At 40.2% G+C, this 24690-nt stretch overlaps 1 protein-coding gene across 1 annotated transcript in view; it reads right to left on the bottom strand.

The window, feature by feature from the left end:
* Positions 1–7026: 7026 nt before the first annotated feature.
* The window catches only part of LOC120029421 (protein tweety homolog 2-like), a 103073-nt gene continuing 85409 nt past the window's right edge, over positions 7027–24690 (bottom strand). The window contains exons 10-17 of the mRNA XM_038974636.1: positions 24232–24301; positions 24019–24074; positions 12621–12713; positions 12435–12527; positions 12145–12287; positions 11633–11824; positions 11327–11405; positions 7027–8699 (exon numbers count right to left, since the gene is read on the bottom strand). Of these exons, the coding sequence (XP_038830564.1) occupies positions 8619–8699; positions 11327–11405; positions 11633–11824; positions 12145–12287; positions 12435–12527; positions 12621–12713; positions 24019–24074; positions 24232–24301 (807 nt within the window). The 3' untranslated portion in view covers positions 7027–8618. The remainder of the gene's footprint in view (positions 8700–11326; positions 11406–11632; positions 11825–12144; positions 12288–12434; positions 12528–12620; positions 12714–24018; positions 24075–24231; positions 24302–24690) is intronic.

Genomic DNA, 24690 nt, shown 5'->3' with positions numbered 1-24690 from the left:
TTAGAAGTTTCATTTCATATTGTCCCACTCCCTCCAAGATATCAAGCATAATAATCGACAGAAGTTCTCACATGTATTGAAGTACTGCACGGAGTTTAGAATGCAAGAACGTTTAACACCCATCAGAGGGAAGACTGGGATTTGTCTCCTTTTTATGGCAGTGTTCTGCATGAAGTGCTCGAGTTCGCATAACTATCTTAGGTGAATCTTCATCAAATTCAGTCTGAAAGTCCTCTTTCTCAGCAAGACAAAAGCGGCAACAATATTTGGCACTGAATGATTCAACAAAGCCAAATAAACAGTGAAGACCAAGGTTGTCACCTGTAACTTGGACAATAGTTCCATACACTGGTTGATCATACAAGGGGACCATAATTTCATCCCTCTCAAGTACTTTAATATCCTGGATAGTTGGATCAAGTATTTCAGAAAAGCCATATGTTTTAACATCTTGGGCATGAAATAAAGCAACCAAATGAATATTAAGCAGAAATGACCTTGAGAAATTCCGTAAGGTGAAATAGATTGCTCTTAATTTATGTATTCTGTTTTGATCCAAGAGGATTTGCAGTTTCAAAATCATAGAAAAGCTGTATCTGAATTGCTTCTGTTTTGAAAATAGAGCATGGCTCTTGAACAGATCTCCATCACATAAGCCATAAAGTTCTCTTGAACTGGAATCAGTCTGCATCATCTCCTTTATATTAGGTTGTTAGTAAATAACCTAATGTATCAGTAACAATTTGATCATAGTCTCCAGTAGTCTGATTGCATCGTGTACCAAGAACGTATTCAACTGGTCTACCCTTCCTCACATTTCCATAAAATACTACCTTCTCTTAGTTTCAGAATTTACCAAAAGGATTTTACATTTTTTCAAAACTCTGATCAATTTTACACTCAATGTCACTTTTAATAGGCTCCTGTATAGACACTTCTTCAGATTCTTTAGCTTGAATATGAATAACATCAACTATCTCTTCCATGGAAATGACCAAAGAGTTAGTGGTTGTTTCACCTGCCACTAAGTTCAGCTATGGTTGCAGCGCAGCTGTCTACAAGACTCTTATTGACAAGGACTGAGTCAGAAGGGGAACTTGATGGCAAGTCATCAAAATGACTTACTGCTACATATTCAGCTGTAGAGGGGTCTTCGCCATGATCAGAACAAGGTTCATGTGCTTTATAAATATGCTTTCTGAACCCAGAAAAAGTGCCTTAAACTAGTGAACAACCGGCCTGACCGCATTTAAGACCAAGTGTCTTTCCTGGAAAAAAATCATTGGACCAATTTCAAATGTTTTGTCAAGGAATTAACATTTGCAAGCAAAACAACATTTTAGATGAATGATATTTCCTATGCTGTGTTTAAACCCTTTGCAACTTCAAAAGCATTAGTAACTCAATGCAGCATCTGAGACCTCAACGCTGCAACCCTAGGATTAACCGTAGTGGTATCAACAGCAATTTCATAAAATTGTGGTTTGCAAGAAATTGTACACATTAACCAGATCCTGGTTGTACGAGGTACCAAAGACAAAATGAGCTTTTCAAAGCTCATCAAAACAGGCGAGAGTCTGGTGACTTACAAGGTAAATCTTCATTAGTGTGCTATTAAAATGAATCACGGTTCGCAAGCAGTTTATGAAAATGTAAATTACAGCTACACATGATCTTACCATGTTTTGTCCATATTATTAAAAGTAGTAATTAGGATTAGGAATGGGGACAGAACAGTCAACTGTAACCTCACCTTGATAAACTTCACAATGTGGTCACTAGCGTGTCTGGCTGAGGTTTTTCCTTGCGGCCATGAGGTGACGGTGGCAGAAGGTGGACAAGGACCAAAATGGAGGACATGTCACTGTCCCATCCTAAAAGTACACATTTTCACTGAAAGTTACATCATTCCATTTTGCTTTCAAAAACAATGCTCCCTTCCATTAGTATAATACTTTTATTCCAGCATACCATTTTCCACTTCTACATTTTGAACCAGGTCTTGCAGGTCACCTGTCTGTGTGAGGCCACGGCTTTGGTCAATTACTTTCTGCTTGTAGAGAGTAGGCCATTTCTCCAGGAACTTTGCATCACCAAACATCAGACTAAAATCTTGCGCAATCTGCAGACAAGATGGAATAAGTCAAGACAGAACAGTAAACATTATGGTGTGGCACTATCGTCATGTAATATATCACAGTCCTAATCAAACTTGTAGAACAGAAAACAATTGTCCTGACAGTTTCAAGACAAGGCAGTCAAAGATCCACATTCCAAGACATAGCAGGAATGGTATCTTGGAAATGCTGGGAATATTTCAGAGAACTTCACTGGGTCATAAACCATCTTTTGGCGATAAGTGAACATCTGCTTCATCTTCTCCTTTACAATTACTTCATCAGCTGTAAGCTTCATCAGTGCAATGGCCTCACAACACAGGCTTTCTGTTGGATAGTTTCCTCTCTGAAGGGGTCTCTGTCAGCTTTTGGACCACCTGTAACATGGTGAAACTTTTATAGATTACTGGGTTTGTCTGCTCTATACAAGTATACAATATTGTGTCATAAGAGATAAAAAAACAAGGCTCGGAAACTCTGCAAGGATGGCCATGCATGCAGTTATGTCACCAGATGAAAAGTAGGATTTATTTGACTCAAACAAAATTAATACTAAGAAATAAAAAAGAAAGAGATAAGAAACACTTGCTTTTACAGATGTTCATATACAATTCTTCTCTGGTCATGCGTCATGAATGAGACTAACTAGAATGAAAATCACTTACACGTCAGTGACTGACGCATGGTCTTCTGTCGTACCTCTGACGCTTCCCTTTGAACAAATTTCATCTCCATGCTAGATATCCACTCCCATCTTCTGCATTGTAATAATGCTCCTAAAGTAAAGTATGATTCAGTTTGAGTGAGCAGGTTAAACTATCTTCATATTAATTTTTATACTTAAAACTACAGATGCGCCCATAGATGAAGATTTACTCATTCAACATGTGACCCTCGCAGTGCAGAACTTAACTGGGCTTTTATACCACCAGAGTTGAGCTTAGGAGAGATGGCAGAGATGGTGGGCATACAGACATGTGAACAGATCTATAGTTTAAATAAAAACATCACCAACAGTAAAACAACAATTTAAATATTGACATTCTGGAAAAATTGTACGATGTAAGAGTCCCAGAGAGTTAAAAAGGTTAGACTTCGTTTTTAATGTACTTACATAACCAAACGTGCTCCTAGGATCGGCCAGGTATGGGAACAAGGCAATGATGCCCTTTGCGTAGTCCTCTTTAATACGCTGTTACGGTGCCTCCTAACAGAGGAAGGTGCAGGAATCAGGAATAGGAGAGCAAGGAAATCCCAGTGGCAAAAGTTTAATGAGCAGTCCCAACACAACTACAACATGGGACTAAAACCCGCTCAAAACCAGATTGCCACACATACAGGGAATAAAGCGCTACACACGGAGGAGAAACCTCTACTACTAAACTCAATACCAAAACGGCACAACTGCCGAGAGAAAAGAAACCCCGTGGTGCAGACACACACCCCTAAATAACGTCACCACAGGAAACAATCCCGCACAAAGACTTGCAGGCAGTGGAGGTAAATATACCCACCGAAATCAACTAACAAGACACAGGTGTAAACAATACAGACAGACACAAACGAAAAGGAAAGCTAGTAGGCCGGCGACGACGACCGCCGAGCACCGCCCGAACAGGGAGAGGAGCCACCTTCGGTGGAAGTCGTGACACACGCCTTGAAGGACTTGTCCTAAACACACACACACTTTACTGTTTGAGATCCAAACAAAAGTATTGATGTGTAAATCACAACTTCTGCTAAAAATTGTGTTAGGTGGCAAGGTATGTAATGAGGATATGACATATTCCCACGTTCACTTGTCATTTGTGCAACCAATATCTTGACCATATCGCATCTTCTGCTATCTGTTAGGCTTTTTGTCCAAGCATACTCATTCATGATCCTCTCTCCTCCAGGTTTGTTCTTCAGAATGTCTTCAATCATCTAAGTTGGAGTAATTTAAAAAAGGAACACACTAACACTTTTAAAACAGCAATGAAATAGCAAGTATAATAAAACACACCATGATCACCATTTCACAACTTTAATTGATGTCATTTATCACTCAATCTTCAAGTTTGGCATTTGTTTAAACTGGAAATGTTCAGTACTTACATGAGATAGACGAGAGATAGAGATTATCCCCAGCTGTCTTTCTTGTAGCAGGACTCTGCTGCAATATAATGGTGTCATCGGAGTCCCCCTCATTGTACCCATTCTATTTTGATAAGGAGCTGCTTGCAGAGGAGCTCAACGAATCTAGCAATCATGTTAACATTTAACTGGTGTGATTAACACTAATTATAACACAATTTAGGTGGAAACATCCATTATTATGATTAGAGGACTTTTGTTAATGACAAGCGGAATGCAGAAAAGTAACATTTTGAATTGATTAGACCCACTACTGTTCTAAAAGGGGTGGAAGAGGTGAGCACAGAAACAAAGACCATTTTAAAATGTCAAAATGAGAAAAGAAATCAGCAGATATATCTGCTTGTCGTACATATTCAGAACATGTGTTAGGCTAGCCAGGACTGTATGGATGAATGTGAAGCTCTAAGCTAATAAGCAATTCACCATCAGGATTTGGGTCTTGGGGTTAACAAATCTCCAGCACACCAAGGTCTTGTTGGAATGTCAAATTTATTGGCAACTGTGAAGACAAAAAAAGATTGCACAACCTTATTGATGAAATATGTTGTGTATTTTTTAGAGAAAAAACAGAATAGAAGACAGAAATCAAGAGGTCATCTTTACGTGAACATCGCCACATCAATTCCAATTATATGCAGTCTACAGCCTGTCAACTACTGCCACGTACTGAGTTATTATAACAGCAGTCTGAGTATTATAGCAATACACCACAGATAGCTATCAACACTGATATTGCAGCGGCATACAAATGTTAGTATCACTTATTCTTTAAAACCATTAATGACCTGCAAAGACAATGAGCGCAGCCACAGATGAGCATAATTAGACAACTCCCTAAAACATAAACCAATCTTTGACTGATCTGTGATTTGGGGAGGCGCAAGTTTGCTTTGTATTCATTACCAACAAGGAAATCTGCAATCAATTTGACAGTAAATATAAAGTAAGTATATTTATAGTGTGTCAGTATAAATATGTTGTTCCATAGGATATTGTGTGAAATTTGAAACTTTTCACAAAGGATTTGAAGGTCAGTTGCGTACAGTCTGCATCCTTGATGACAAGAAAAAGTTAATTTAAATTGCATTAACACAAATAACGTTATGCACAAATTACAAGAGAGCAGTGCTCTGTTTAGAGTAAAACACATGTGTTGCATCGACCTGCCTGCCACTAAATACTGTCTACTAACAGCTCTCTTTTAGTAAAACGCACCTGTCTTACCGACCAGACAGCAGCTAAAATTGTCTAGCTCTAAAGTTCAGAGTAAAATGCACGTGTTGCACCGACCAAACTGCTCTAAAACTGTCCATCAGCTCTGTTCAGAGTAAAATGGACGCGTAGCACCGACCAAACTGCAGCTAAAAACGGTCTAATAGCTCTAAACTTGAGTGAAACACACATGTAGCACAGACCAACTAACTGTCTGCTAACAGCTCGCTTTTCAGAGTAAAACACATGTTGCACTGACTAACCTGCTGGCAGTAGTCAGTAAAGTCCGCTAGCTACTGATACTAGCTAATACCGCTCTGTTGAAAATGTGAAACAGGTGATGCACCGATCCTCCGGGCGTACATACTGTCCATAAACCACTAAAAGTGGGGGAGGCTTGCAAGCCGAAGAACACCATCCCAACCGTGAAGCACGGGGGTGGCAGCATCATGTTGTGGGGGTGCTTTGCTGCAGGAGGGACTGGTGCACTTCACAAAATAGATGGCATCATGAGGATTTGAACATTTTCTGGATATATTGAAGAAACATCTCAAGACATCAGTCAGGAAGTTAAAGCTTGGTCGCAAATGGGTCTTCCAAATGGACAATGACCCCAAGCATACTTACAAAGTTGTGACAAAATGGCCTAAGGACAACAAAGTCAAGGTATTGGAGTGACCATCACAAAGCACTGACCTGAATTTTATAGAAAATATGTAGGCAAAACTGAAAAAAACATGTGCGAGCAAGGAGGCCTACAAACCTGACACCAGCTCTGTCAGGAGGAATGGGTCAAAATTCACCCAACTTTTTTTGTGGGAAGCTTGTGGATGGCAACCTGAAACGTTTGACCCAAGTTAAACAATTTAAAGGCAATTCTACCAAATACTAATTGAGTGTATGTAAACTTCTGACCCACTGGGAATGTGATGAAAGAAATAAAAGCTGAAGTAAATAATTCGCTCTACTATTATTCTGACATTTCATTCTTAAAATAAAGTGGTGATCCTAACTGACCTAATACAGGGAATTTTTACTAGGATTAAATGTCAGGAATTGTGAAAAACTGAGTTTAAATGTATTTGGCTAAGGTGTATGTAAACTTCCGACTTCAACTGTGTATATATATACTTTTTTCAAACAAAGCATAAGGGAAGTATACTTCAGTTTAGTAGGTAATGCAACATTTATTGGATTCCAACCACCGTTAAACCTCATTGAAGAAGCCCCAGGACAGAGTTTTGAAAAAGGATGGTTTGCACAGGAGCTCGGTGTAACCCAATGACTATGTAAAATTATATTTGCCCTGTACACCTGTGTGGCTAACCAAGTCGTACTTACATTTACCTAAGGCTGATGGCCTTTCACATCCACTTAATTATGCAAAGTGTCGGACAGGTTAGCCACACTTTCATTTTGGGACGTTAAAAAAATATGTGCATAAGGCATTCGTAGAATGAAGATACACATAACACAACATGAGAATACTCAAAAGTATTTTATTATTAATTTACAATTATATCCCATCTCTGAGGATAGATACACATCAAGCACCACTCTCAATGGTTGTAGACAGTGCTACTTCACATGCATTCAAACTGAAAAAATTAACAAAACAAACAAAATAATATTATAAAATCCTACAGAATTAAACATTATCTGACAATAGCTCAAACCGGCCTGTTCATTAAGAGTATGATGATATGTTTTCTCAAAATGGAAGAAAAGGATCATTAGTAAGGTTAAAACTGCTGTCTGAACACGATTTCTCTCACCATGATAGTTTGCAGCCGCTTCCAAGTCATGACCAAAACTCAAGTTGATATGGTACTATTACAATACACATCTAACCGAATGCCATCATTTAACAACGGCCTCTGAAAAGAATATCTGATATTATGGCAGAGCAATGCTCTCCTAAGGGCTTTATTGGTTTAAAACAAGCTACAGATATCGCACAACCAGTGGCACATTAGGACAACCCTAAAATGAATACTACAAAATAAGACACAACAATCTGTAAACGTACAAGGTATTTACAGAAGTCAACATACAGTATAGTTTAAATGCGCATCAGTTAACGTGTGTGGACAAATAACATTTGTAACATGTTTTAGTCGTTGAAATGATGGCTCAAAACATAAAATCCTGTGTCAGACACCGTGCAGGACTTTTTGAATGGAGAAGAGCAAGCAACACAGAGGGGTATCTGCGAAAGATCAGTGTTGGGCATTGTGTAGGGTCACTATCCCAGGCCCTACCATACAATCAGGGTTGAGTTTGTGCTTCACAAGGTTTAGGTCTCAACTGTATGTGGAAACATATAACTAATATTATGGCATATGTTGTCTGTTGCCTTGGAGGGAAAGGAGGACCCTCCGACAGTCGAAATTACAGTATTCAGTTCTAAGAATGTGAAAATGTAATTTCTGATGTCCTTGTGCTTGGCCAATTTCAGATATCAACAGAATGGTATGGTTCCTTCTTTTGATTTGAATAATTAATATATTGTGGCTGGTTCCTCCAGATAGTTCAGCAGTCCACATCAAGTCTTTGAAGAGGTCAGATAGAGAATGTCTTTTAGCAAGCGAGGAATAGTCACAAGCAGTCATAGACTTACAGTAGATATACTGTAATTATAGAAAAACTGTTTTGGAGAATAGGGAGTGGTTATAGGCCCAAAAACATGCTTCAATTCTTAAAATATGTTTTATAAGAAGTTTCACTTCAACATAGATGGATACAAATAATTGGTTTCTGAACAATTTAGATCATTAGTAAAGTAATTTCTTGTAAAAGTTGCTTTTGTCTCGTCGGAGTGAATGAATCAAACTAGTGTTTTTAAAATAAATCATTATTACAAATAGAATGAATAGAATCCTATAATAGAATATGGGCTGGAGTCACGGTGACTGAGACATACACATTATGCTCTGGGGTTTGGGGTGGGACAACTGTGTGTGACACCTTTCCTCATATCAGGCCTTGGTCCATTCCAGTGAGTTGGACGAGGATAGGGTCCGTGCAGCAGCCACAGAGTCACACACTGCTGAAGTAGTTGTTTTTGTGTGTGTGCATGTTCGCCTGTTTGAGAACCCCTCTCGGAGATGGCAGAAGTGAAAGAGAAGAAAGATCGAGGGAGGAGCAGCTCTATGCCTGGAAATCATTCCCAAAGTGTCTGATCTGGTCCTCAGTCATGGACAGGTAAGTAGCCCTCATGCTGGGGGAGTACTGTAGGGGAATACATAACATCACAGGACACACAATTAGAGACAACACCGGGCGACTTATAGTGAATGAAACACACAACAGTATAGAAGAACATAGTACTCTTTCAGAACAGTATCTAACCAGCGACACAGGAAGGAAGGGTATGTAGCTAGGGGAGACAATACTGTGTCTATACCAAACACTGATTGGATTGAGAGTCAGCCAACACTGTAGGTCCCTTCTTATGGATCAAGCCTTCTCAGGCGGTAGGTGAGACAAGGGGCATACCATGACTCTAGAATTCTATAGCACCAGACCAAGCATAATGACAAGCCTGACGCTCGGCACCTTATGGCGGTAACAGCTATAGAATTACACAGAGGGAAGGTTTGCAGCATGCACACATAGGGCTGCCGATGTGTCTCTGAAAACATGTCCCAACCCAGGGAGGAGATGTGAGGATAGGGTACACCACCACACTCCCAACAGCACGGGGAAACAGACCTGACTGGGTCAAACATACAACTGGAATGATGATGATGATGATGATGTCATGAGGATGATGTCATGAACAGTAAGGTTTGCAGTTCAAAGCCATGCCAGAGGTGAAATAGAAAATGCAGTTCCAAAATGAAAATGGAGGTAAATAAAAAAGAGATGATTTTAAACGAAGGCAGGGGGAAAAGCAACTGGGAGTCTATTTTGTCCTTCAGACAGTAGAGAGGTCCAAAGAGGAGCAGAAAACAACTTACTAGGGCCTCCCGGGTGGCGCAGTGGTCTAGGGCACTGCATCGCAGTGCTAACTGCGCCACCAGAGTCTCTGGGTTCGCGCCCAGGCTCTGTCGCAGCCGGCCGCGACCGGGAGGTCCGTGGGGCGACGCACAATTGGCATAGCGTCGTCCGGGTTAGGGAGGGTTTGGCCGGTAGGGATATCCTTGTCTCATCGCGCTCCAGCGACTCCTGTGGCGGGCCGGGCGCAGTGCGCGCTAACCAAGGGGGCCAGGTACACGGTGTTTCCTCCGACACATTGGTGCGGCTGGCTTCCGGGTTGGAGGCGCGCTGTGTTAAGAAGCAGTGCGGCTTGGTTGGGTTGTGCTTCGGAGGACGCATGGCTTTCAACCTTCGTCTCTCCCGAGCACGTACGGGAGTTGTAGCGATGAGACAAGATAGTAATTACTAGCGATTGGATACCACGAATATTGGGGAGAAAATGGGATAAAATTTAAAAAGAAAAAGAAAAAAAAGAAAACAACTTACTCTGTTTCTAAATTGCTGAGTGTATACCTCCAAAAGTTGATAAAAAAATAAGGAAGTAAGAAATGAAATACAAACAAACATATAAACAACAAACAAACAAAAATATCAAAGAAGCTGTTAGCTGAAAAGGTAGAGTGCACGCTTTGCAGAAAGGTAGATATGGGTCCAGAAAGGCACCACATGACATGACATAATCATCACAGCCAAATGGTAGTAGAGAGAGAGGGCAGGGGAAAGCACAGAGGTAGATACAGTTTAACACTTTAGAGTTCGTCCCAAATGGCACCCTATTCCCTATACACTGCTTTTAAAATAAAATAAATAAGATGTTGTGTTGGTGCCATTTGGGACTCAGAATTAGTCTCAGGTAATAAACCTTATTTTCAGTCAAATATAAAAACGTCATCCCGTGGGAAGGATGGCAGGCAGCTACAGTAGATACCCATAATATATGAGATGCATGATATCTGTCTCTTTATCAAATTTAATTAGGCACAGCAGGCATTTTGAATGGTTAAGCTTGATGGAAAATGTATTCATCCTAAAAACGTGGCCTGTCTCCTCGACAGGAAATGAGAATAGATCTAAAGAGCTGCCACTACGAGGCCATAGAGGGAGGTGAAAGAGAGAAGGAGAGAGAGATACTTCAAGAGAGAAGGAAAGTGACCAAATAAGGACTAACACTGGTGACATCCTCCCCTGGGCATTGGTCTAAGTATCCTGCTATGTCCATGTTAAACTTCTCTTTCACTTTCCTACTACTTGGGTAATGAGTCAGCAATCTATAGTTATGGTAGATAGACAGGTAAAGGCACAAAGTCAGCAGTGTGCTCTCTGATATGTCATCAAAATTATGACCATGATCAAAAGCCTTACTGATGGATTTCAGTATTGGAAATGTATTATCATATGGATGTCATATCTTGAGAAAAACTCTCTCGTCACAACTCGTGAGAAACAAACTACAAGACCAACTTCAAGTCAAAGTAACACTGACTTGAGCAATTTAAAGAAGGCATCATGCAGAGAGAGCATCATATGGGGAAACGCCTCAAGCTAGAGTTAAAGAGCAGTCTGCGTCCCAGCTGTCAGGTTTTTACCAGAGTTGACATTGCAAACAGAAAATAAACACAGGAACAAGTCCTACCAGGTCACTGAATCAATTAAATAACAGAACAGAAATCCTGGTGATGAGAGATAGATCAGTATTACAATGCTGATTGACTTGAGAGTATGTGGGACAGTGGCATCATGGTTGGGATCCATTTCATTTCAGTCAATTCAGAAAGCAAACTGAAATTTCAAATTGAAATTCCAATTTTCCTCATTGGAATTGACCCCAACCCTGAGTGACATCACAAGAAAGACATGGCCTCTGGGACCCAACGCACCGAGGGGGGCGGTGAGCCTCTCCCGATCAGAGGAACGTTCTCGTACCGCTGGTTCCCCCCGAACAGCGCCGACTGGTTCCTGAGAAGGGAGAGCGAAGGAGTGAGTTAAACAAACATTCCCTATCACCAAAAAAGTGGCCACAGCAGAAGAACATAGCACTTTGGGCCAGTATGTCATCTTAGCGATCATGATGACTACATTTCACAGTTAGCTTTACTTTAGCTTCAGTATGTTCATACGTATAGCACACTAGACTGTGCATTACCATACACTCCACACCAGGCCAGGGCTGGACTCTGACTCACATGTACTCTGAAACGGGTGCATTGGACACAGCCTGTGCGGCAGGCGGGTGGAGGCTGCTCTGGCTACCCATACTGCTGCTGTAGCTGCAGAAGCTGTGCACGTTGGTGGCATGGTTGGGGTTGTGGGTCGTCATGCGTCTGGCCTGAGGGTTAAATGGGTCCTCCTCGTCTATATCGTCATAATCACGCTCCCTGAGAGAAGAAAAAGTCTGGAGGTCAGGGGCATAGATTTTGAGGATGATTTAGTGACTTGGTAAGGTGTATGTATAGTATAAACACAATGGATGTATACACTCTTGTTCTATAAAAGGGCGATAGAGAGAGAGAAAGATAGTGACTGTGATTCTTACTAGCACTGGTTTTGCTATTCTCGTGATCATGATATGTGGTTGTCTTATCTACTTTAGTTGAATGCATTGTTTGCAAAATGCTCTGGATAAGAGTGTCTGCTAAATGATTCAAATGTAATGTAAATGTAATGAAAGAGACTCAGTGGGAGGGCCCCTCCTGACCTGCTGGCGATATGTGTCCATGCCCGGGGGATGGCACACAGCATGGCACAGAAGGCACAAATTGCCAGGGTAGAGAAGAGGCATAGGTATAGCACGCCCTCCACCCCGTCATAACACACACCGATCAGCGCATCCATGTAGTCCTACAGTGTGGAGGGAGGAAACAAACAAACACATTTGCAGATAGCAGAAAATATCTCTCTGTTGTGAAGTGAAGAGATGTACACAGCAGAGCCACTGTCACAAGGAACTAGATCCATGCAGTGGGATTCAGTGGTGGTGTCCTGTACCTTGTTGAGTCCTCTACAGTCCAGCAGGGCAGTCAATTGGTGGAGGCTAGCCTCTGAGGAGTTGAGCAGGTGCTGGATGCCCAATAGGTCTCTCTGTGGAGAAGACAAGTGTAGGATTCAGTACTAATAAAATTCTATGCTTACACAGACGGGATGCATTATGCCACAGGAAAATTCAACACTGACCTCAGCGGTGGGGAAGAGAGGCACAGCAAACTGCAGCAGGCCCTGTATTTGGATCTGCATGGTGGTCAGAGACCTTTGGAAGATGGTCAGAGACTGCAAACACACACACACACACACACACACACACACACACACACACACACACACACACACACACACACACACACACAAACAAAGTTTATATTTCGCTTGCGGATATTGACTTAATGTGTGTATTTACGTTTGCTAGCTTGCTACCTAGCCAGCCAGCCCAGAGTATTTGGCAGAGAGCAAGCCGATTTGCAACAGATTTCCACAACTATTTTTCACATGTCGCTACCAACCTTAATATAAAAACAAAATAAAAAATGTGTTAACAAAAAATATTGTTTTCACATATTAGTGTTATTTAACACTGTTAATCATAGGAATTCGTGGTTTGGGATGGATTATAACTTTAATACACTAGTGGGCTTGTCAGTTCAGCTTTTGTCCAGCATAGGGCGACAAAAGCCAATCATTAACAGCAAGTTAGTCTCATCCAACAGAATCTGCACGCTCTGCCCTGTGCACTCCACCCCAGAACAGCAAGTAGACTGTAAACCACATGAATTTACCCCTTAGACACTGATCAAAGGAATTTTGGGAGCGTAGTATGAACCTTATGACTCGAACCCTACACAGCAAATTCTCCAGTGTTCAAAAACAAAAACAAAAATTAACACAGAGCATTAAATCAACACTGACAGTCATGAGTCTGTGGTCTCATATAGACACCAGAACAGTGTTAAATTAACACACTGTGAGTACCTTGCCTACTGAGTAAATTGTAGAGTTACCACCCATTACTTTATTGGTTAGTGACAGAGACGTGGTTGTTGCATTCATCCATTTTCGGTCCTATTGACTATCCCCAAGCGAGATCCTAAGCGAATATGTTATCATAAAAACACTAAATTCTTTAACACAATACCATATGTATTTCATAAAGCCTTATTTAGAGGGCCTAGTTTTACCTGGAAACAGGGGCCTGAAACTCATACACAATCACATTGAACCAAAACCACAACCATCATTATCATATTTCCCAGCATGCTCTAATGCAGGTTGATTTTGAGAATTGTTTGTTTGAATATATATGTTTTCACATTTCCACAAACTTCAAAGTTTTTCCTTTCAAATGGTATCAAGAATATGCATAATCTTGCTTCACATCCTGAGCTACAGGCAGTTAGATTTGGGTATGTTACTTTAGGCGAAAAAAAAAAAAAGGGGCGGATCCTTATTAACGATGGAGGATCATTTGATTTCCAGTTTTTAAGTAAAATTTTTTTCTCAAAATGATTGACAAGAAAAGTATAGTCTAACACACTGGGTATCTCACCGCACCCTCATATGCAACGTCTTGAAATGTACAGATGGACGGATTAACCATAAAACTTCTGACATCCAATTTACTAACTCCGCCCATAACTTTTGGACTTTATAGCACTCCCAGAAGGCATGAATTATTTAGTCATTGTTAGTTTTACACTTAAGACATGTCTCTGCCGTTGTGCTGTAGAATTTGTAAATATTGTCTCTTGTATTAAACATTAGTTTATACTGGATTAAGCGTACATTTTCGTTAACTGTAATTTCGTTAGTTATGTTCCAACACTCCATCTTGTGCCAATGTCAGTTAGTTTATATATTTTTTCTGCGAGATTGTCAGCTCTCTGCAAGGTTTTGTATCTTACCTTTCATATGACTATCCTTTTCTGACTCAAATAGGATTCCCTCAACATTGCTCTGATGTCAAAAATATTTCAGATTGAAATTTCATGATATAAAACTTTTAAGTTGCATTTATAAAATAAATTAAACATTGGTCAGCCCAAAATTGCTTTTTAATTCTGTCATGGAAATAATTGTATTTCCTATTATCAAGTCATTTACGGTTTCTATGCCTTTAGTTTTCCATGTGGGCCAATTTATCGGTGGATTCTGAAAAGCTGTCCAAGGATTGTTTCATAGGGGTGTGTTTTTAGGGAGTGATATTGGTTGTTGTAGAATCCATTTAATTTGATTCTATATTGTTAGTGTTCTTAACTATGAAGTTGTTAATGTTCTTAGCTTTATCCTTTCAAAATAGACACGTGAAAAGATTCTGGGGATGAGCATGCGCATCTTCAATATGTACCCATTATTCCTGTTTAGTGCATTTAACTATATGTTGCAGGTAAAAGCCTTGGATAGTGAGTTGATACAATTTAGAGAGATGTAAAACTTTCCTTTTTATTCTATGAATTTGATTTGCTCATATAAAGTCTGTTATGACTGTGTCTACTTTTTAAAATAATGCCTTTGGTGGGGTAAATGGTATTAGTGAAAATAAGTATAAAAACCTTGGGAGCCAGGCCATTCTAAAGAGGTTTATTCTACCTGTAAGATTTATGGAAAGATTGATCAATTTAATTAGATCTGCTTTTATGATGTTGAGTAATGGGATAAATGTATTTTTATATATTTGTTGTCACTTATTAAGCATCATAAATATTTCATATTTTTTGTGGTCCACTTAAAGGATTGCTGTATATCATGAGTTATTATTTTGTATTTTTCCTATTGACATAATTTTTTTCCCATGTTAGTTTTATATACTGAGATTTGAGAATATTCAGAAAATATTTTTAACAATTTAGTTTTCAATATTACTCAGGTATATCAGGAGATTGTCAGCAAATAAGTTTAGTTTATATTCAAGTTCACCAATACTAATATCTTATACGTTTGGGTCCTGTCTAATTCTTTCTGCAAGCGGTTCAATTGCCAGTGCAAACAGGAGAGGGGAGAGAGGACATCCCTGTCTTGTGCCCCCTAATAAAGAAAATGTATCAGAAAATATATTATTTGTATATATTTTTGCTTCAGGATATTTATAAAATATTTTCATAAAATGAATTATTTCAGCTGAAAAGTTGAAGGCTTCCAAACTTTTTATTTGAAAAAGGCATTCAAGACGGTCAAATGCCTTTTCGGAATCAACAGCTATAATTGATAAATCAACATCTTTATTTGCCATTTAATAGTATGCTTTATTTGAGTTTAAACTGTAGTTGTTGGTTGTTGTCTCTTCAAAAGTAAAAGATCATATTCCTGTTTAAGTTAAGAAATTGTATTTTCTTCTTTACCTTGTAAAGATTTCTTATGGGCTTTTTCCTAAAATAGTGATTTATTTTTCTTTAATTTTAATTTCTAACTCAGATTTAAGTTTTGCTGAGTATGAGATTATCATTCCCCTAATGCATTCCTGAAAAGCATACAAAATTGTGTAGTGTTGACTTTTCTCTGTCCTCTATGTTTACATTTGTAATGGTAAAGGTTTAAAGAAAATGTTACGTATTTAATACATTCCGGGTCTTGAAGAAGCGCTCTGTTCGTTCTCCATATTCTGCTGCTAAGTGTATTTTCTGTTGGTGTAATTAAGCATGATACAGGAAATTATCCGATATCACTGTCATGGATTTTTGAACCTACTATATTTTTGAGTGCATTTTTGGAAATAAAAATGAAAAAAAAGGAGTACTCTTTTGTAATTGGGAAAAGTAATCTCCAGCTGTCCTGTAAATTATTTGTAGAGATGGAAATGTTCAGACTCTTTGGAGGCTCCTTGAATTTGCCTTTTTTATTGCTGTGTCTGTCTAACTTGTTGAATGTGCGATTTAGGTCGCTTGCTAAAATAATAGTTCCTGTCTGGATTTGATCTAATATAGCTTGAACTATATCTGAAAACACCAGATTTGCCCCTGGGAGGATATACAATGAAATCAATGTGTATTTTCACCATGTACTGTAAGGTATAATTCAAAATTAGAAAACAGCCTTTTTGGTCTGTGTGCTGGGATATAAGGGAAAAGGGTGTATTCTTGTTTATCAGTATGCCTACACCTCTGTTGTTACTACAGTGGGTGGCAGCATAAGCCTCTCCAACCCACCTCCTCTTTAAAGATCCCGAACATTCATTCTGATTCCAATGCAAAATTGTATTTTGAGAGACTAAGATTTTACCCATAATATTTTTTGGGATGGAAATGCTCAAAATTTTAGAAAACATACCTTTTCTCTCATGGCTAACTACCAGGAACTTGGATACAGTGTTGCAGTAAAATCATCTCAAGCTAATTCGGTGATATACAAAGCAATTCAAACAATATTGAAATTGCATCAATTTCAACAACAAAAAATGTTTTATGCATCTCCCAATTTGGCATGTCTCTTGTGATGCAGTTCACAGCAGCATTGATGGATGTGTTGACATGACAACAATGTCAGAGTTTTGAACAACCCTTCTCCCCTTTTGTTCAATGCTGGCTGCTAGCTAACACCAGACACAGATGAAAGGGGAAACATATAAGTATCTTTTCTATAGATGAATAGTGTAAACCTTTCATTATAATTGCTAACATCCTACAGTGTACACCCTTGTGTACGGGTTCGAGGCCCCTGTATTAGGGTAAAACTAGGCCCTCAAAATAAGGCCTCTTGAAATACTGTATGTAAGGTAGTTTGTTAAATAATAACAAAAATGTATGATAACATATTCGCTTAGGATCTCACTTGGTAAAGTCCAGAGGACCGAAATGGATGAATGCAACCATGTCTCTGTCACTAACAAATAGTCATGAGTGGTAACTCTACAATTTTCACGAAAGGCAAGGCACTCTGGAAATATTTTAATAAGGCTTTACACTAAGCAGTGTGTTAATTTAACACTGTTCTGGTGTCTATGTGTCCACAGACCAGTGTTCCCTCTGCGTTCATTTAAGTGTGGCCCTGCGCCACGGCAGAATCATTGCTGCCACACCAAAATAAACATTATATTTCTACCTAACATATGTTCAATAAAGTTCTGTAAAGCACATTCGCATTTCTTGGTAAATAGATCATCTGTCTGAGTTCAATACAGATCTGAAGGCTATTTAGTTCTATGAGCTGTGGCAGGCAGCAAGCAACTCAAGAAACACAGCGCGCCAGTGACCAGTGTGCGATACAGACACTCTGCGCGAGAAACACAATTAACTTGAATCACTTCAGAGTGCACCTGTGAGAGAAACTGCAAGAAAGGTATGTTAGCTAGCCAACTAGTTAACTACATAAGCTAGCTATAGCCTAAAAACTTGACTCAACTTAATTTAGATCTATAATATTGCTGCCACAAATGTAACGGCAATTAGCTATCCAATATCCACAAGGATGTTGATGATAGAAACATGGTTAACTAACGTTACTAGTTTAGCAAGTTAGCAAGCTAGCTAGATTCATCGGCTGGACAGTCCAGCCTGGACTATATTAACCGGCAGCCAGGGACAGAGCATCGAATGGAAAGTGTGAGGGCTCATGCAATGATGGCAAAAGGTAAAGATTGTTATATTGGATACTTCCATTTCTCAAAATGTCTTCTCCTGTAAAAGATCTCAGATTGTGCACTAACCATGGCTCAATAATAACGCATTGTCTGTTGCTGTTCACAGGCTCCTCAGTCATGGTTGCATTCCAGCCAACCACAGGGCTTGAGCATGAGGCCGTCATTGAGGTTAAATATCTGTACCATCTAACAAAACGGGAGCAGGCCCATTACACAAACTTCCCAGAACTGCTGGACCTTGCTGAATTGCTGGGTTTGGTACTATTTCACAAAGCTCAAGGTGAATGAGTGCTCCACAATTCTGTGTTTTTGTTCATATTTTCTTCACTTGATATTTAAATGTCACCAGACTTACTTCACATTGTTCTCATTTACATGAAAATTTAAGACACATAATAGTGGACGAAATGTTGAAGATTCTGGCTCAAGTTGTGGAGGAGCCTATCCTATATGCCATTCAGACATCTGTAGCCATTGGCCTGGAGGCTGATGAAACTACAGATGTGGCAACTAATAAGCAGCTGGATTTACATGTCAGGTTTTATTTCAATAAGTTACGAAATTATTTTGAATAGTGATATTCTACAGTCACACTGCATCCATGAGTAATAATGAAATTGTTCATGGATTTGTGTATGTTTTATAGATACATGGGCCAAGAGGGACACCTTTAAACTAGTTCCTGGGCCTGGTGTCAGTCCCTGATGGCCAGGCAGACACCATCGTTGTCACCATCAAGGAGGTGCTGCATATCAAAAAAGATACCAACAGAGAGATTGTACGGCCTGGGCACTGATGGGGCTGCGGTGATGACTGGTATGGACACAACACAAAGTCTTATGTAATACCCTTGGTAGAACCAAGTATTGAGTTTATTTGTTATAATTAATTGGTAATTTACAAGTGAATAGGTTGGTTTACTTTTAAGTTTAACTTTTGACCAATAAGGTCGCTTGTTAGGCTGTGGCCAATGGGAGAGTTGACCTGGTTAACGGAAGGCCTGGGAAAAAAGAGAAAGACGTTGAGAAAAAGGATGGACATTACATTATGACCGTTGGTGAAGAAAAATGATAAAAGATGACAATAAAAATAGAACAAAACCCATACCTACCGAGTTTAGAAGGGAAATACCGATTTTATTTTATAAGAGAGTTATCATTTTGTTAAGAAAGACTTTGTAAAGACTGAAGCTACCGTTTACACTATGTAATGTGATAGAAATCATTTTTCTCATCTTCAAACAGGACAACATAGTGGTGTGTCAAAACAGCTAAAGGCTGCCTTCCCGTGGATGGTGTATCTGTGGCTTGTTCTGCCCACCGCCTTGCTCTGGCCTGATTTGCTGACGTCCCCTATATGAACACTTTCAAGGAGCAGCTGCAGCAGCTCCATAGTTACTTTGCCAAAAGCAGTAACAAGACAAGTCTTGAAAGCTGCTTCAGTGACCCTGGGCCTTCAGTACTTAAAAGTGAAGATGAGATTATGTATCACATTCCTTCGCTTGGCTACTCTGGTCTCGTCTTGTTTACCTACTGCATCTACACTCAAAATAAATGTATTTTGCAGGAAGTAAAGGATGTTCGCTGGCTGTCCCAGCACCTGGCCGTGGCTGATCTCAGTGAAACCTCAGCGCAGTGTTTGTGGCATTGGCTGAGGAGGTGGAGGTGAACCGGTGCCCAACTGCTAAGGGCCTCTACGCCAGTGATGCAAACTTGTCACCTTTTGGCAAAATTCGCAGTTTTTAATCCAAAATAGGTAAACTACGTGATTCGTGAAGATCCGATGAGAAAATGTTATTTTTTTGCGTTTGGGTCACTAATGGCTGTAAGCGAACTAGTGATGTACGTTTGGAGCAATACGGTCTGTATCCAAGACTCGAGCCGGGGCTCAGCCAGTCGTTCACATAACAGAATGCAGCATGCAACTGAAGAGAGAAGAGACAACCAACTTGCTAGTTACAGCATCAGCGTGCGCTCTGGAAAGACAGCGGAGAGTGGAAAGGCAGTTTGCCAGTTACAACACTAGTGCGTCCCCTGAACGACAACGAAGAGGTAGGTGACAAGCCTGGAGACGGAGATGAGAAGGTGATGAAGCGTACTTCATGAGCTGTAACCGAAAAACAACTGGCATTTGGAAAGTTTGAGGTGAGGGAGCAAGTGTGGTGGAACAAGAATTGTTAGCATTGATAAGTATCTTTCTACAGTAGCTGGATCAAATTCTCCGTTAGCTAGCCAGAGAAATGTTGAGCAACATTAGCTGATCAAATAATTGAGTTTATGGTGTGAAAATTTGCTGAATTAACATTTAACATTAGACGAGGTCACGTTAGCAGCGTTAGCTCGAGGAACCAATTAGCTATAGTATTAACTGGTAAACGACTCCTTGCCGTTCCTCAAGCTATAACGTTAGTTTCTCACTGGACCCTGGCAATCTGTGTGAAATGTTAACTAGTTAGCTAGCTAATGAACTAACTACTATCTATGAACAAATGTTTTCCCTCTATGTGGTTCATTTTCAGAATGAGAGAATTAGGTGAACATTAGGCATTGCTTGTTAAACAAGTGGATTCAGGGATCAAGTGTAGCTGGAGCTGGGCCTAGCTTAAGCTGGATGCCAATAGAGGTGAAAAGGAACACCACACACTTTCCCTCTTTTTCAATAAGGTGGATAAAAAGGGGTATGCCAGATGTACTCTCTGCCTGAAAGATCAATTATGCCAACAAAGGGTCTCATGCTCTGCTGCTAGCACATTGTAGTACAGGCAGAAAGTGTACAATGTAATAACACGCAGTGTAGCCCAATGATATTGCTTTTATGTTGAACTTGACATACTGTAACACTTTTGTGTGAGTGAGGGGGGATTACTTTATCTTTTACTCAGTGAATGTTATTTTTGCACACATGTAGCCTTGTGCACTTAATCAATGTCTACTCTAGTGGCCACAATAATAGAGCAAAAATAGAATGCCTGTTTGTTTCATTCTATTTCTACTTTAAGATGTTTTTTCCCCAAGTGCAATATTTACATGTATGTGGTCACAAGCGTTCTATTATAAAGGCTGTCATGGATGACTGCAATATTAGTGTATTGATTTTTCTCTGGACTTGCATGTCTTTCGCAGTAAAGTCTAGGCAACAAATAACATTGGATTGCTGTCCTTAATTTTTTGCTATGAGTTTGGTTCACATTAACCACTTTTTATTTTATACAGACACTGATAATGTAGATCATATTCTTTGTTCTTTAATTAGTACAGTTAAAACCTGAATTTCAAGATGGGATCCAACCTAAAAGTCACTAGAAATTAGCGTTTTAAAGCATATATATATATATATATATATATACTTTTTTGCGTGTTTCAGTGTCCCAAAAATGTGTCACCTTTTAGGGCCCTCACCAGTTTGCATCCCTGTGCAACGCTTTCTGTGCCACGTAAAGGTAGGCCTAGATGTATTGTAGATTATAGTGGACTCCAAATAAAATAATGTACTATGTTGCTATTACTGCTTTCAGTGTCTCAAAACTCTATTTGAGTGGTCCACGATGTGGCTTTTAAAACCTGTTTTGTATTGTCAATTGATGTATGATTGTGGAGTGACAAACTTTTCTAACTCTACAGATTTGTGGCAGCACTTTACCTGCTGGCGGACGTGCTGCCTCACCTGACGCAGCTTTCAAAAGTATTCCAAAGGGAGGATGTAAACTTCCTGGCCATAAAAGAGCAGGTACATTCTTTTCTATCTTCATGTTCAAACGTGGGCAAATGTCTCAGTTTAACAGAGTCACAGGACGGCACTACTCAATTAAATATTTAAGAACTACTGACACTTCATTATAATTACTTCAATCAAAACACCTCTTTTGTTGTAGGTCCCTGTGACAATGGCATCACTCCTCGCCATAAAAAATTCTGGTGATGCCCAGCCCCCAGGGTCATTTCTGAGCTAACTCCACCAGGACCTCGATGTCCCAATGGGTCTGGGCGCATTCAACATCAAGGAGGAGGAGGAGAGGAAGAGGCCAGGTGGAGGAGACCAAGACCAGGAAGCAGTTCTGAGCTGGGTTTAGAGAGGAGGTAAAAACATTTATATTCAAATGTTGTGATGAAACCAATGTTACATCATGTGTGTTGGATAAACTAAAACAAACAGCTCTTTTTACAGCTTTTTTGTGCTGTAATTAGGTCATGGATCCATATCTTGTTGGCCTCCAGGACAGCCTAGACCAGAGGTTCCAACACCTGGAGATTCTGGGGGCCTTCTGTGTGTTGGGAACTCAGTCTGCATTCGCCAGTGAGAGGATAAACACCTTTAACCTGACCCTCCTCACCAGGCAGTTCGTGCAAGCGCCAGAGGCTGCTGTGGTGCAAGAGTGGCCCTCTTACAAGCAACATGTGCTAGTTGGAGCATTCCCGGTATCGAATGAGTGTGATAATCTTTTGAAGAGAACATTTTAGGCCAGTGCTGTCCCTTTTTCCTGTTGAACTACCACTCTGTTGGCTCTTCTTTAATGCTGTACATCTTTTTGTTTTTCATGTATTTCAGGGGTTGGATCAGCTGACGGCAATGACAAAGCTGGCCTCGCAATTTGATGAGTGGGGGCAGCTCTACCCCTGCCTTAGCCAGTTGGCAGCAATCGCACTGACTATACCAGTGTCTTACGTTAATTATGAGAGGACTTCTCTACAATGAAACGAGTAAGAACATTTAAATGTGAAAGTAGATCCTCTTTGTCCCTCTCCCTTCTCTTATTGTTCTTTCTGTTATTGCAGGTCAGAACAGACTTGAGGAACAGACTGCAGGGGGAGCATCAAGCCGCCTGCATGCGGCCCTCCATCAACGCCCCCCCCCCCCCCCCCCCCCCCCCCCCCCCATCAAGGAGCTCAATTACAGAAGAATAAAGTGCTCTGACAAAGGCTGTAAACTATGTCAGAACTAGGTTTTTGTCAGAACCTGAAAAGAGATTTCCAACGCCCTCCTTTTGTGATGAACATGAATTAGTGGGCTCTAATTCATTTTCAGTCAAATGTTCCTCTGTTAATAATTTTGTCAAGATAAACTTTTCTATTTCATAAAGAAGGTCTCTGTTGTGTTTCTTTAGATAGCTGCAGCATTCAACTTTAAATTGCATCCTGTATACTATAATACTTTTACCAATACGTTATTGAGCTCATTTCTGTGAGTGGAAATTATATTTGAGTTTTCCTTTTAAAAAGTCACCAGAACCAAGCTTTTCAGTACTTATACATATTTTGTTTTTTGGGGGGGGCGCTAATTTTTCCCCCCAGCTAACACATTTTCCAGAGGAAACACTGCCACAGACGCAACACTTTCAGTGTTGTTTTAACCTGTCACATCACAGTAAATCAAAACAACAGTTTGAGTGTCCCCAACCATTACAAAATAGACTGGGACAATGAGTGCCCAATGGCACAGACAGTCCTTAATTGAAGCGAGACAGTCAATTACCCCAAACCAGCAGCAGCCATAATTGATCTCCTTTGATCTAAACATTTTCAGAATTTGTCTCGGTGGCATGTCTACGATCCAATACCTGTGAGTGTATGTGTGTCTCAGTGAGCGATCTCTGCTTCCGTGCTCAGGTGAATGTGTGCTGACTGAGCAGGCTGGGTAACGCTTGCCTGCACTCTGTTACTGCATTCTCTGGAACTTTCGGGGCATGTCTACAAGCACAGCATAATAGGATCTGAACTCTACTGGGTTATGGAGCTAGCTGAGGCTGGAGAGAAAAAGAGACTACTTCTAACTGCCCTGACCTAAAAACCACCTCCTCTCCTTCTGAGAGACTTGGAGACCTTACTGAACCCCATGAGGGGTTGAGAGAGAGAGAGAGAGAGAGAGAGAGAGAGAGAGAGAGAGAGAGAGAGTGAGTACAAGACAGAAGGGGATAGAGGTAGAGAGAAAGAGACAGAAAGAGGTCAGATAGAAACAGGGAGACAGAAAGGTCAAATCAGGTATCATTGACCCGGTGCTGCTGGTGATGAGTATTACCTGCTGGAATGGGTTGGGGAGGGTCTGGCTGCAGTACAGGTAGTAATGCACTATATCTGTAGAGAACAGGGAGACACCAACAAGTCAGAAAGACTCAGCAATAACATTGATCTCTTTAAGTATAATGTGATTACAGCCCGGGGTGGGTATAAACACCTTGTAAATACAGGTTCATTAAAGTGACATCAAAAGCATAACTTGTCTTTAACTCACCAGAACTGATCAGGTCCTTGGTCTGGTTCATGATGAACTTGTCTGGGATCACACAGAAGTCACTGGTGCCCTGAACACAAGAAGAAGAGGCATTTTTAAAAACCACAAAACTAGTGTCAAAGTAGTGTATCAAACACACACCCTCCTGGGTTTAATAGGAATACGTACAGGTCTCTTGGGGTTCAACTAATGAGCCTCTATATACCACAGATTAAAAACGGTCTATTTTGCCTCTTCTCCAAATCGAACTGTTTGTGAGTACATTGTTCCATAAAGCCTATAGTGTGTGTGTGTGTGTGTGTGTGTGTGTGTGTGTGTGTGTGTGTGTACAGCCTTCATACCGGCCACTCTGCTCAGTCTATAATTATTCTTGTGAAGGAATTCATTATGCATTAATGTATTATGTGCCCCGGTGTTCTTTTACGTCAGATGGCAGCAGTTTCCCTCCCTTCATTAGTA

The sequence above is a fragment of the Salvelinus namaycush genome, chromosome 35 (genome assembly GCF_016432855.1).
Source record: "Salvelinus namaycush isolate Seneca chromosome 35, SaNama_1.0, whole genome shotgun sequence".
Taxonomy (NCBI): domain Eukaryota; kingdom Metazoa; phylum Chordata; class Actinopteri; order Salmoniformes; family Salmonidae; genus Salvelinus; species Salvelinus namaycush.
This window is presented reverse-complemented; position numbering and strand designations above follow the sequence as displayed.